At 33.0% G+C, this 14,419-nt stretch overlaps 1 protein-coding gene across 3 annotated transcripts in view; it reads left to right on the top strand.

Moving 5' to 3' along the window:
• The window catches only part of NBEA (neurobeachin), a 550,888-nt gene that overhangs the window by 58,672 nt on the left and 477,797 nt on the right, over positions 1 to 14,419 (top strand). For all 3 annotated transcript variants that reach the window (XM_036904990.2, XM_036904991.2, XM_036904985.2), the window contains exons 2-5: positions 1,643 to 1,874; positions 5,329 to 5,429; positions 5,673 to 5,768; positions 13,420 to 13,541. In XM_036904990.2, coding sequence (XP_036760885.2) covers positions 1,643 to 1,874; positions 5,329 to 5,429; positions 5,673 to 5,768; positions 13,420 to 13,541 — 551 coding nt within the window. The remainder of the gene's footprint in view (positions 1 to 1,642; positions 1,875 to 5,328; positions 5,430 to 5,672; positions 5,769 to 13,419; positions 13,542 to 14,419) is intronic.

Raw genomic sequence — 14,419 nt, 5'->3', positions numbered from 1 at the left:
TATATACATAGGTATAGGATTTAACAATTTAAGAACATTTTGTTTTTAAAGTCTTAAATTTTGGCAGACTTCACAAACATCCTTAAATGAGATTTTATTGCTTATGTGGACTTGTATGAAGACAGACTTACTTATGAAGACAGGGTTTCTTGATCCTCAGTCCTCTACCTACTAATTTTGTGATTTTTTGCACATTATTTAAACTTTGTATGCATATTATTTCGTACCCATAAAATGAAGATAATTATAGCATCTTTTTCATAAATTGCTGGGAGAATTAAATTGTTACATATATGTAAAGCACTTAGAATAGTACTAACTGGCATGTTAGGTGGTGGTATTATTACTATTATTATTTATGCTATTATACCATACCAGGTGGTCATCCATCCTATTAATAAACACATTTCATTGATGGAAAGTTAATTCTGTTTATTGAATCAGTTTTTTTTTCTTAATCTTATTTTAGATTAAGAATTAAAAATAAGATTTTTTCCTAATCTTATTTTTCCTTTGCTGCTTCTTTCTCAGCTATGCATTATTTATGTCTTCTTTTATGCTTTACGTGATTTATCAACTTCAGTAGTTTTAAAATATGATAGGTTTGTGTATATATTTTTATTCCTGGAATTTAGCACTATGAGTTACATGGGCTTTTTCTTGTCCATGGATATATCCCTAGTTCATAGAACACTTAAGTTCTACTCTTTAGTAAATAGAATATTTGATGAATGAATGAATGAGTTAATAATATCAAATTTGTCAGGCATTTTGCATATGGCTATTATTTTCTTCCTGACTTTTCCATTCTATAGATCAAAAAGATACTCATTTTGTCAGTGTTCTTCTTTTACTCATAACTGAATATAATAATTTATATGTGATTTGATTAATAGAAAATAAAAGTATCACTGTGTCTTTTATTCTATATCTATTTGTCCATCATTGTACTTAAAGTAGCATTTGCAAGGGACAGTTAATACCTTTCACTCATTTGCCATAATGCCTGGAGTCAAATACATTGCTGTTAAGTCAATTTTCTTTTCCAATTTACATATTGTTTTTAAGTATTACAAGATCCTAGGTATTTCTCTTTTAAATATTTTTAAACATTGATTCTGTCATTTCAACATATACTTCAGGTATGCCAGTATCAGTTTCATATTTCTTCATCTTCCACATATGGAGATTAGACCCAGCTATTTTTTCTCTTACATTTCTTCTATTTGTCAGTATAGTAATATCACAAAAGAAAATGAATCTCATGTTCTAAAATTTTCCTGAGACCTCTGTAGCTTCTAGTGATCATGACTTCTAAGAGCCAAACCCTTTTTTATAGGAATTTCTCTTGAATTCCACCCACTAGTCATATGCTCTATTTTGCTCTATTCTAGATTTGAAATGACCTTTTTCACTAAAATAAAGTACGTTTTTCTTTGCTAGTTTTAGTTCTTACCACCTTTTACTTTACTGTAGCTTTCATATTTGTATCAAAGTTAGTTTGAGACTATAAGATTTCAAATTTTTTAGAGTAGTTGTGCTTTCTTGCTTGTTGTATGTAAGTCTGATTTTTTTAATACATATTACTGTAAACAACCTTGCATGTTATCATCAGTTATTGTTTATTTCTGTTTATTTTCAGCTGGTTGGTGGAGAATTTGACCTGGAGATGAACTTTATTATCCAGGATGCTGAGAGCATAACATGCATGACAGAGCTTTTGGAACACTGCGACGTGACATGTCAAGCTGAAATATGGAGCATGTTCACAGCCATTCTGCGAAAAAGTGTTCGGAATTTACAGACGAGCACGGAAGTTGGGCTGATTGAACAAGTATTGCTGAAAATGAGTGCTGTTGATGACATGATAGCAGGTATGAGGTTATCCGACAGGAAAATATAAGTTAAATGTTTACAAAGATTCATCTACTCTTTATATTCTATAGAAAATAAAGATTTGTTGAAGCTACCTTGATTTCAAATAGAAAAATAGGAATTTGTGGAAAAGTTGCCTTTTGTATTAAGGGAAAACCTGAAAAACGGAGGACAGCATCTTATGTATTAGACAAACATTATTACTAATTTTCCTTTTCTAGGTTTTAGAAAATCTCAGCGTGAAGCAATGCTATGAAATCTATCAGAAAAATAAACAGTACCTTTCTAGGTACTATTTAATAAAATATTTTCATAATGAAAATATCATGATACATATTATAGTTCTTTATAATGAGCACTTTTCCAGAGTCTCTGAACTCCTTGCTCTTCAGTCTGACATACATGGAACTATGACAGAGGTACTGAGAGTTCTAAGAAAAGCATTGTTGTAATTTTTGGAAGCGTGCTTTGATACTTCCTGAAAAAACTTTTGTATTAAAATAAACACAGCTGTATTGTGGCTTAGACCTTAAAATTTGTGTGAAATTTTAAGATAAAAATAATAATTTTTGTACTTGTTATTTCAGCTAACTTTGAAATCTGTCATTGTTCACCTCCAGGACTTTACCTCCCTGCCCCCCAGCCCCTTCACTTTCTGGTTAGATGCACTTCGTAGAAATGAGTATAATGACTATTTGAAAGATAGTCCCAGAGCAAGTTATTCCCAGAAAATAAGTTTAGAGTTTGAAATGTTGATTCTCTTAAGCCATGAATCTTCAGTATAAGTTTTTTTCTATTTTTTAGCCCCTCCCCACTACCCGCAGCATAAGTTTTTTGTGACATAAAAAGATTTTCATAATTCTAAAAGAGCTAATATAACTCCTCACAATATCATATTTCATCATTAAAAGTAGATCACATACCAGAGAATCCTCTATAATATTTTGATTTATGCATTAAATTATTTTTAATATTAGAGGAACAAAATACTGAACAAGCAAGAATGGAATGAAGAATAGATTAAACATGAATGCTTTTAAAATTTAATAGTTAAAAAGTTTTTTCTTGTAGAGGATATTAAAACTATTTCTAATTATTTTCAGTGTGACATCTATCTCTAATTAGAATGTTTTAGCATTCTGTACATTTGTTGCTTATGGTTAATTTTGTGAAAAATGAGATTCAAACTTAAAACTTTTTAATGAAGATACAGTAGCAATTCTATGAATTCTAGCATTGTTTAACAGGAGTTTATTTGTATAAACTTACATGTACTCATGTTGTATAGAACATCATGAGATCTTTAAATCCCCCTGTTTGGGTTGAAGCCTTGATTTTTTTTTTTAAATAAAGTGGCTGTCACTTTATAGAGTGCACTTTGGGAAATGAGCCTCAGTTGTAGGCACAGAACTTGACTGATACATAATTCATGAGCATTATAAAGTAATAGGAAGTGGGATACTACCATGAAGTTCATATTTTCGCATTTTCTATTATACAAAGCTCCTGAATTCTCTTATCCTTTCTTCTCAATAATATTCTAAAAACATATAACTTTTACTTTTTGTTATTTCAAGCCTTGAATAGGGTCAGAAAACACTTCTACTTTACTTTCAGTAGAGAAATTAAAATTTGGGTATCATACTAATGAAGCATTGCTGATTTTTCACTCTGAATATTTTCTGGCATATTAAGTTCAAGGAGGTACTTTTCTTTAGTAATGTGAAGGTATCACTATAAAGTGGTTAAATATCTTTAGTAATATATTGGTAAGAAAATTGGTAAGAAAAGTCCTTCTATTTTTTCTCCTTTAAAAAACTTATTGTAAAGAAATGAAGTCCTGACATAATAAAAATAAATAGAACTGCTTGGTTATAAGTATAATAAATAAGAATTTTTAATGATTAATTAAATGTGGATTTAATAAATCATTTTTTGTGACATACACAGAAGACGAGATAAATGTTTGGAAATAGAAGTTCAATTTTTAAAGAAGTATTTATAGGTAAACCTTTAAGAAATCTGTGAAATTTGCCATAGAAGCTAATTGCTTAAAACTTCCATATTAAGGGTTTTTTAAAGTGCTTGATTTTTATCTAGAATTTTTCTTAGATCTTCTGACTAGTATATAGTAACTATAAACTTTTTTATATTTGAATGATGGGTAGAAAATTTTGTTTTATTAATGATCTTTCTAAAAAATTGGCATATCCAGGGATACAATTTTATCATGGAATTGCTTACTTATTGTGGAATTAAGTAAATCAGTCAATTATTTATTTATAAAGATTTATTTATAAAGATTATCATATTAGATTTCTATTTTGAAATACATCATAAAATATTTTTAATGTCTCAAATTCTAGCTATTAATCTATAATATTGGATAATATATATCATATATCAATAACCAGTTATTTCAACTTACCCTAACCTAACTTTTTATTTACTTGGTGATACATTTTTTAGAATGTATATATGTATTGGTTATAATAACTTGTGTAGTGTCTTTAATTCTTAGGAAGTGCTTTAGAAATCAAGAAGCTGAAGTATAAATATTTCTGTTTAATTGATTGGGAAGAATGATTGGTACAGATACTAACAATGTCTAGAGAAAGCAATTAGGGACAAGAGATGAAATGCACAATCTTTCTTACTGTTTGGTGAGCTGGTGTGTCTCTTATATGCACCTACACACATAAACATAATTGCTATCACTAGTAATGGGTTTAAATAGTTCTACTTAGACAACTCATGGGTAAGAGTAAGGGCTCAGCAGCCAGATTGCCGAGGTTCCAATCTGACTCTTCCTTCCTAGAGTGTATTCTTTGACTATGTGATTAAGTTATCTGTGCTTCACTTTCCTCATTTATAGAATGGGATAATAACAGGAACTTCTTAGTCTTGATGTGAGACTTTGTGAAGTTAATACATGTAAACCACTTGTTATATTGCCAGGCAAGGAGTACATGCTCAAAATTGTTGTTAATGGGCCAAGGAATATTTGAAGAATGCATTTTATTAAAAACAGATAATTCTAAAATAAAATACGTTTCATTTGAAAATAACCAATTTATAATGTTAAATGAGTGTACCTTTGCATAACTGTGCCTATGTTCCCTGGATACAGCAGATTTCTATGCGTATATGTGCCTGTGTGTGTGTATTCTGAGAATTCTTAAAATCTATTTTATATGTATTGGCCGAGAAAACTTAAATGGAATGGTAAATATAATGGGGAAAAATCCTAAACTTCAAATGTGTTTTTTTGGTTATCTGATGACTTAAAAATTGTCAATTGGAATGGCTACTCATGAGGACATTTAGCTACATTAGACATATATACGTAGGTAGAAATGACAATTGATAACTTATGTTCTTTTAAAAAGTATATTACCTTGACAGATGGCAGCTCGTGACTAAAGATCAGAATAACTTTATTTTCCTTTGAAGATCTCCTAGTTGATATGTTGGGGGTTCTTGCTGGCTACAGCATCACTGTCAAGGAGCTGAAGCTTTTGTTCAGCATGCTTCGAGGAGAAAGTGGGATCTGGGTAAGCTTGCGGTCAGGGGAAAGTATTCAATATCAGGGCATTAATACTTAATGTGTTCAACAATTTGTCTCTAGAGAGCTATAAACTTGAATTTATAATGGAAATTGTTCCTTTTAAGGAGTTCTAGTAAGTGTTTTAAAATTAATTTTCTCTCTAGTTAGAAAACAATCCCATGGCTAATGTGATATATTAGGTATTTGTGCTGAATTTCTTCAATGCCGTTTCTTTTTCTTATTTCCTCAGCCAAGACATGCAGTAAAATTATTATCAGTTCTAAATCAGATGCCACAAAGACATGGTCCTGATACTTTTTTCAATTTCCCTGGTTGCAGTGCTGCGGTAAGTTTTAAATACATGTGTTTATTTTTATTTATGTATGTATAAGTCCACTCTATTAAGGTATAATTTACATACAGTAAGGTTCTCCAGTTTAAAAGTACCGTTGGTGAGTCTTGACTAGTTCTGTGACCACCACCACAGCCATGATTTAGAACGATTTCATCACTGCCCCCAATTCCCTTGTGTCTCTTTAAAGCCAAACCTGTCTCCCTCTCCCCATCTTTTGCAACCTCTGACTTATTTTGTGTTTGTATAATTTTGCCTTTCTAGGATTTCATATAAATAAAATCGTATGGTATGTAGTCTTTTCTGTCAGGCTTTTCACTTATTATAATGCTTTTGAAATTGCCCATGTGGTATCTTATCACTAGTTTATTGTGTTCCTTTATATTCTAGGTAGTATTCCATTTTATGGATATACCACAGCTTATGTATCTATCCTCTCATTGATGGGTATTCGGGTTTTCAGTTTTTGACTATTGTAAATAAAACTGCTAAGAGCATTTGAACATCAGCCCTCTGTGGGCATGTTATCTTCTCTCTGGAGTAAATACATAAGAGATGGATTGGTGGTTTTTATGCCAAGTATGTGTTTCATTTCATGATAAACAGGCAAATTGCTTTCCATAGTCAAACATTTTGCATTTTCATCTGCAGTATATGAAAATCCCAGTTGATCTACATCCTGGACCTTGTCTGTCTTTTGATTTAAGGCATTTAAATGGTTGTGTACCTCATTATAGTATTGATTTTGTATCTCCCTCATAACTGATGATGATACTGATTTTTTTTCATGTGTTTATTGGCCATTTTTACATCTTTTTGTAATGTTTGTCTTCAAATCTTCTGTTAAAAATTTGCTTGTTTTATTATACTAAGAGTTCATTATATATTTGGAATATAATTTTTCAGGTATGTATTTATCAAACATTTTCTACCAATCTGTTTATTTTCTTAATGGTATTCCTTGAAGTATCTTAAGTTTTAGTTTTGATGAAGTCAAATTAAAATTTCCTTCTTTTATGGCATATGTTCTTATAATCTAAGATAGCAGTATAAACCAAGGTCATAACACTTTTTTCCTCTTACACTTTCTAAAAATTCTGTTGTAGTAGCTCTTAAACTTAGATCTATATTCCATGCTGTGTGAGGGAGCTTGGAGGCTGAGTTCGTTCTGCATGTGCGCGTTGCTCTGCCTCATCTGCTGCATGACCCTTTGTTGAAGAGACGGTCTTTGCGCATTGCATTGTCTTGGTGCTTCCCTTGGAAACTGTCTGGCTGTGTTTCTGTGGATCTATTTCTGAGCTGTCTGGTTCCTTTGCCCTGTATTTCTATCTTTATGCCAGTATCACATTGTCTTTATTATTGTTGCTAAAAGGCAAAGAAGGCACACAAACTCAATGGTCCAAGCAGGTTTATTGCTAAGCCTGAGAGCTCAGGACCTCTCTGTTCTGGCGAGCAGAGCCAAGAAGGCCTCTCGTACAGGCTAAGAGGCTTTTTATCGCATCTTTTCGGCGGGCTGTTTGATGGGCTTTTGAGGGGGCAGGTTGGGGAAAGGGCGAGCTTGTGGCTTGGTGATGTGTCCTCTTGAAAACGGGTGTGGCCTGAGTACGATGAAGCCTAAGTCTCTCTGAGATGGCGGTGGGCTCATTCAAAATGGCAGTGCTACTGTCTGCGCTCTGTCAGCCGCCATAGAGTAGTTCTTGAAATCATGTAGTATAAATACTACAACGTTTTTCTTCATTTTGAAAATAATTTTGGCTGTTCTAGATGCATTTCCATATACTTTATGAATAAACTTGTCAAATTTTATAAAAAGCTTGCTGAGATTTTGACTATAGTGTGTTAAGTCTTCAGAACAAAATGAAGAGAATAAATTATTGAATCTTCCAGTTCGTGAACACAGCCTCTCTCTCCCTTTATTTTTCTTTGACTTTTCAGTGTTTTATAGTTTCCAGTCAATGAGTATTAAGCATCTTTTGTTATGTTTATTCATAAATATTCCATATTGTTTTTGCTAGTATATAGAAATGCCATTGTATTTTTTCTTATATATTGAGTTTATATACTGAGACCTTGTTAAACTCACCTACTAGTCCTAGCAGTTTTTTAGTAGATGCTTTGAGATAAGGTAATAAAATGAATAAAACCAGTCTTATTTCTTACTTTATAATCAGCATGTCCTTTTATTTCATTTTATTGCCTTAATGCACTGACTAGGACCTCAATAACATTCTCGACTCGTTCTCAGTCTTAGGGAAAGTACTACATATTTCCAGTACATACCATTAAGTATGCTACTATTGTTATGTTCTAAGACATGTTTTTTATCATGTTGAGGAAATTCATTTCTGTTTCTATGTACTGGGAGTTTTTGAAATCATCAATATGATGATGTCAGTATTGAAATTTGTCAAATGCTTTTTCTGATTTTATTGAAATGATCCTATGATTTTTCCTGCTTATCTTCATTATGTGGTGAATTAACAATGATTGATATTTCAGTGTTAAACTAATCTTTGTATTCTTGATATAAAAACGATTTGATCATTGCATATAAACATTTTCATGTAATGCTGGATTTAATTTGCTAACATTGCTAAGAAGTTTGGCAACTGTCTTTATGAACGATTTGGCAGTTTATTTTTCCTTTCTTCTAATATCTTTCTCTGGTTTTGGTGTTAGGATAATTCTCACAAAATGATTTGGGAAGTATTAGTTTCTCTCTGTTGAAGAGTTCATGTAGAATTAATATTACTTATTCTTAAATGTGTGCTTATTACTTACTCTTAAGTTACTTATCCTAGAATTCACTATTGAAGTCATCTGGGCTTGGGATTTTGTTTGTAGGAAGATTTTAAACTACAGAGTTAATTTCTTTAATGGATATGGGGAGTTTTCTATTTTGTTTTGGGTAAGCTTTGGTAGTTTGTGTCTTTCAACTAATTTGTCCAGTTAACCTAAGTTGTTGAATATATTGGCATTAAATTTTTCATCATATCCCCTTATTATCCTTTTAATGTCTGTAGGATATGTGGTGATGCCTCCTTTTAACCTTAGTATTGTTTTTTTTTTCCCTGATCAGCCTAGCTGGAAGTTTATCCATTTTGTTGTTCTTTTGAAAGAACTAGGTTTCCCAGCCTGTGTGATTGCACCGTTTTATCTATATGGTAGGATTATTACAGAATTATATAAATTCTGGCGAGAAGCTTTAGTTTTGATTTCGGGTTCCTCTGTGTCATTACTGTGGAGGACCAGTCCCTGAAAGTTTCGTTGGCTTACTTCGATGTAAAATATCAGTACTTTACCATGGACAAGTATTATTGTGGCTCTGTAATGAAATGATATACCATTTAAGCACTACATAGTCTCTTTGGTTATTATTAGTACTTAGATGTCCTTGAAATCTCCCATTTCATAAACCATTCCCTTAATTTTATATTTCTCCCTTAATATTTTGTTATTAACCTTTTTTTTTTAAGTTACAGATTCTATCAACTGTGATCAAAAATAGGAAAGTTAAAATCAGTTTCCAGATGGAAGTTACACTGTACATTCAGATTGTTAGGGTGGAACATGTGTATCGTTGTACTTAGCAGAGAAAACATCGCCAAGGTTTCTAAGAGGGAAGAGTGTGTGTGTGTGGGGGGGTATTTAATACATTTTACAAAACTATTGATCTGGCATCTGGTAGATCTCAGTCTAAGGTGGGGGAACAATAGCAAAGTGTATTGAAAGAATTTTAAGCAATTTGCTATCTCTTTTGTAGAATTTAACTAAAACGGTGTTAAAACTCAGTTTTAATAAATTGCCTGAATGGCCTCGGTAGGGTTGCAACTCATCCTATTTTTAGTCATTTGACCACCAATGACCCGAAAACTAAATATTTTCCATCCACATGTAAAACTGACATTTTTATACACACACAGGTAATTTTATTTATATGTTGTTAGTAGTTTATTTTTTAACTGTTTTTGTTTAGGGAATTTTAATGGACTTAATACTGTCTCTCCCGCTTTCCTAGTTTTCCTTGTGTCACTCATTTTCATTAAGGGTAGCTTGGATCCAGAATATATTCAAGGTAGAAGAGGTGGCAGGGAAGGAACTGTAACTTTTACAGCTGTCATTTCATTTGAGTCATACAAGATATGCAAGATAAATGGTAGTATCATCGCTACATCAGCTGAGGAAAGAAGCTCAACAATGTCACATTGTCTAGGGTCATAAACCAGAGTCACAACCTGAACCAAAATTTGCCTGAGTCGATTTTTTTTTTTCTTTCTGATAACCAGATTGGCTTATTTCCAGGCATGTTCCTTCTGCTGAAAACTTCAGATAGGAGAGGGTTTTAAAATCCTACCATTACATTGTATTTGATAGTCTGCTTCTGGTTGAGCATGAACCAATGGCCTCTTAGTAACAAAAGGTTATATACGCTTTAGACATAGTTTTGGACCATAGTGCCTTCGGGTGATGAAGATTATGACACTGCTTACTTTTCCCTCTGGAATAACAATATATATTAGGCCCTCTGAATTCTGCTTTATATTGTATGGGTGCAGTTCTGTGAGCTATGCTTCCTCCATATGAGCAGTTTGGAAACATCTACTTATTCAGAGAGTTAATTTAATTTCATAGGTGAATCATGTAAAGATGAATGACAGATGTAAAATGGCATTTTGTGTGCTTTGTGAACTTTGTGGATAAACTATTTAGATTTGCCTTCATGATTATAATCTATTTCATGAATTTGCCTAAATTAGGAAACTGAACTTTTCTAGTCACTGAAATAGTTTATTGAAAGCATCCCATCTTATTTACAGTAGATAAGAACATAGATTTTTGGAGTCAGCTAGACCAGGAGACAGTGAGGAATATAGGTTTTGGAGTCCTTTAGTATCATTGGGCTCAATGAGGGACACCCAGTTTTGGTTACCAAATTCTGTAAGAGGAAATGTGAAGGCAGCTTAAATTAAAAGTCATAAAGGTAGTCCAAAGGACATGCCATTAACACCACAGGATTCGAGGGAACTATAAGAAATCTAGGAAATGGGTGATGAGATTAGGTACAAGTAATTTGGAAGTAAACGGGCCTGGCTTCCGCATCAAGCAATACTATGCAGAGTTAGCTTTTATGCATTGATTAAGGGGAGGATATATGTATTAGTTAAAAAGAGTTGAAAGAGTCTATGGGTGCAGTGTAAACTGTATGGAAGTGTGTGGTTGGTACATAGGTCAGATAGGAAAACGAGGAGAACCCTACCCTCTAGAAACGGGGGATTTCAGGTACCTAAAACCTTTTCCTAACTGTTATACATTAAATTAAGAGAATGTCCTTGAGTCTAAGTAACTTCTTGTTGAAGAGAATGGCCATAATAAAGCCCCTTATTTATAGTGGAATTATTGGAAGTCCACAATGAAGCTAAGGAAAATTCTATTCTAAAGCTTCTCAGGTGTTTGGTACCAGTGGTAGGTAGCAAGACCAAAGATTATTTCCTTATCACTCTAGTTTAGATTTTTCTTCTGTTAGATTTTCTTTTTGTCTGTTATATTTTGGCTCACTAGCATCTGCAACTGTATGTGAGTGAGGGCTCTCTTAGACCCTATCATTATTATAATGACAAATGATCTCTTAGGTGACCCGTCTTTTTCTTGGTGAAAGACTAGATCTGGAAAACTTGAAGGGCAGTTTGTCTCAAATTCATCTCTGCATCTCTAAGTTTAATGCAGTATTAAGTTCTAATTTAGGTCTCAGTAGACTGGATGATGAGAATGATGACCCAGAAAGTGCTGAGGCCATAGGTCAGGAATAAGATTGAAGGTGTCTGTGGAGTAATTTAGGAAACAGGAAGGAGCAGGCTGCCCTCCTCAGGGCTAATGCTGCATTGAGCCCCTGCTGCTGATGGGAACGTGCGCTTGGATATGCTGGTCTCGGCAGAAGGTTGAAAACCAGTGCCAGTTGGGTTCCGCAGGCACTAAAAACGAATTGACATATTCGTTAAGTAATATGTTGACTATCATAGATTCATTTTACTATTCCATATCCTCAATACATTTTGTCCCTATTTACCTTGTTACTCTGAAGCAGCTACAGTAAGTGAAGGTGGGCTTAGTGAAACCTACAGAAGTACCAACCTGCAGTGAACTTGGACAGAATTCATTTTATTAGCAAACAAAAAAATAAAGTAAAATATTTACCTTTTTAAAAAAAGAAAAGAAAAGCTATTTTGACTGACTGCCTGGTTGTATGGGAAAATTTACCTACACTCACTCATCTTTAGGGTTTGAGTCTCCATTTGAAGTCATGTAAGTTTGTGTGTGGGTGTGTTCTGTTTTTATTTTTACAGCAACACATAAATCTTTGCCTCTTTGAGATTTTTCACTGAACAAAAATGAATGTATTTTGTCTGAAGTCACTATGCTGGGAGTATAAATTGTATTCCTTGCTCTTGAGGAATTCTTAATAGGTAGATAAAAAACAGCTTGTTATAATAAACTACTATAGATTTAGTCACCATGTGCTCTGAGAAAACAATGAAAAGAGAAACTAAGGTGAGGTGAAGTCCAGGGAAGCTTCGCAGAAGGGTGACATGTTAACCTCGTATTGGGGTTTTGTTAGAAGTGTTCTGGATGGAAGCAACATCATATACAAAAAGGAGAAGTTGTAGTAGAAGAGGTGGAACAGCTGGTTTATTTAGATGTATTTTGGACTGTGAGGTAAGGTAGGAGAAGACAGTGAGATTGAAAGGGCCTGTTGGAGCTGTGTTGTGTGTGTGTAGTCTCATGCAACCTGAAGAAATTTAAACTTTATTCTCTATGCACAGGCTTTTTAATATGAAAATTGTATGTTATATTTGAGAAAGGTTATTATAGCAATGTGAAAGATCTGTTTAGGGAACACATCAGTTATGAAATCATAATGGCTAATTATCTTTATATGAAGGAATTTGGATATCTCATAGGAAGATAAATAAATCCACTCAGATATTTCTTGACATCAAGTCAAGTAATCAACCACTTTCTCATTTTTTCCTTAGAATGGCTAGATTTTTTTTGCACCTATCACCAGTGGAGTACTGTATTATTCCTTTCCTACTTATGAGTAGATCTGAATCCTTTTTGATCATTAATTTGAACAGTTAAGTTTTCTGAATAATATATCTCATGCTTTCCTCTCTTTTGTTTCAGTATTATAAGCATTATGAACATTACATCAATATTTCTATTTCTTCAATATTGATTCCATTAACATTCTCTAGCATAGCTGCTTTTGTATAGACATTCAACTTCCTTTAATGAAATGAAATATGAAAACATAGCACAAACTTTGGAAAACTGAGAGTTCTGAGGCATTATGTATAAGGGACTGTTTGTTGGTGATGCGGGAGGAGGGGTGGAGCGTAGTCTGAAACCCAGTCTGTAGCCAGAGATGAAAACTGCATTCACTGAGTCCCTGAAAACTCGCTGCTTCCATAATCGACAAATAATATTAGTAGATCATTTTTGTAAGATAATAGTTTCTATTTTTATTTGTGATTTTCTGGTATTTATGCCTTCATTGCTTTTTAATCTGTGAAAACCGTGTTTGACTTTAGGTACTGTCACATTCTCTTTGACTGATACTTTTGTATCTGTTCTCATTGCTGTGCAGGCAATTGCGTTGCCTCCTATCGCAAAGTGGCCTTATCAGAATGGCTTCACCCTAAATACTTGGTTTCGTATGGATCCCTTAAATAACATTAATGTTGATAAGGATAAACCTTATCTTTATTGGTAAGTCATGCATTTAATTTCAGTACTTTTGTCTTAAGTCTTTCAATTTTGTAAATATGTTACATAGGATCAAAACAACATTTTAGGTAGAATATATTTATGTTAGAACTATGAAAACACAAGTCAGTTCATTTTATTTATTTATTTTTTGCTGTTGATGTAGGCAACCTGCCTGATTATTATTATTATTATTTTTACCAATTACGGTTTAAGAGTCAAAGGTTACAGTTTAAGAGTCAAAGGTTGCAGATCTTCTCTGTCCGGGCTATATCAGTATAGATCAGTTGTGGGGCTCTTAGTGAAGATGCTGGTTTCTGATAAGGAGAGAAAAAATCAAACTCTTAACCAGAATTCGTTCACTTTGCCTTTTTACTTACTTTGTTCTCTGAGCATATTAAGATAAGCTTTTAAAATGTTAATAATAATTACCAAGTAAGAAATTCTAATCAGAAAAGATGAATTATTTGGTAGATAACTAACAGAATTATGTTGATTAACTCAACACTGGTTGACCTGCAAAGACTGAAAGCTTGGCAATTTTAGTTTATTAATCACACTAGTAAGAACATCACTTTCATTGACTGCTTTTCAACGTTGTAAGTGCTACATGTTTATTAATTCACTGAATATTAGCAATGCTTTGAAATAAGACTGAGTTTAAGACCTGTCTTCACCACCTACTATTTATTCTGTGCTTTGGTGTCTTGAACTATAAAATGACGGTAATAATAGTACCAGTCACATAGGATTCAATGAGCAAATCATGTCTTCAACTAAAAAAATGAGGATAATAATAGTACCAATTCCATAGGATTTAATGAGAAAATCTTTAAGTACTTTTTCTGTAATGATTGGCTCAGAAATATGAGTGCAGAAAA

Source organism: Manis pentadactyla, chromosome 2 (genome assembly GCF_030020395.1).
Source record: "Manis pentadactyla isolate mManPen7 chromosome 2, mManPen7.hap1, whole genome shotgun sequence".
Lineage (NCBI taxonomy): Eukaryota > Metazoa > Chordata > Mammalia > Pholidota > Manidae > Manis > Manis pentadactyla.
Note: the sequence above shows the minus strand (reverse complement) of the source record. Positions and strands in the feature narration are given on the sequence as shown.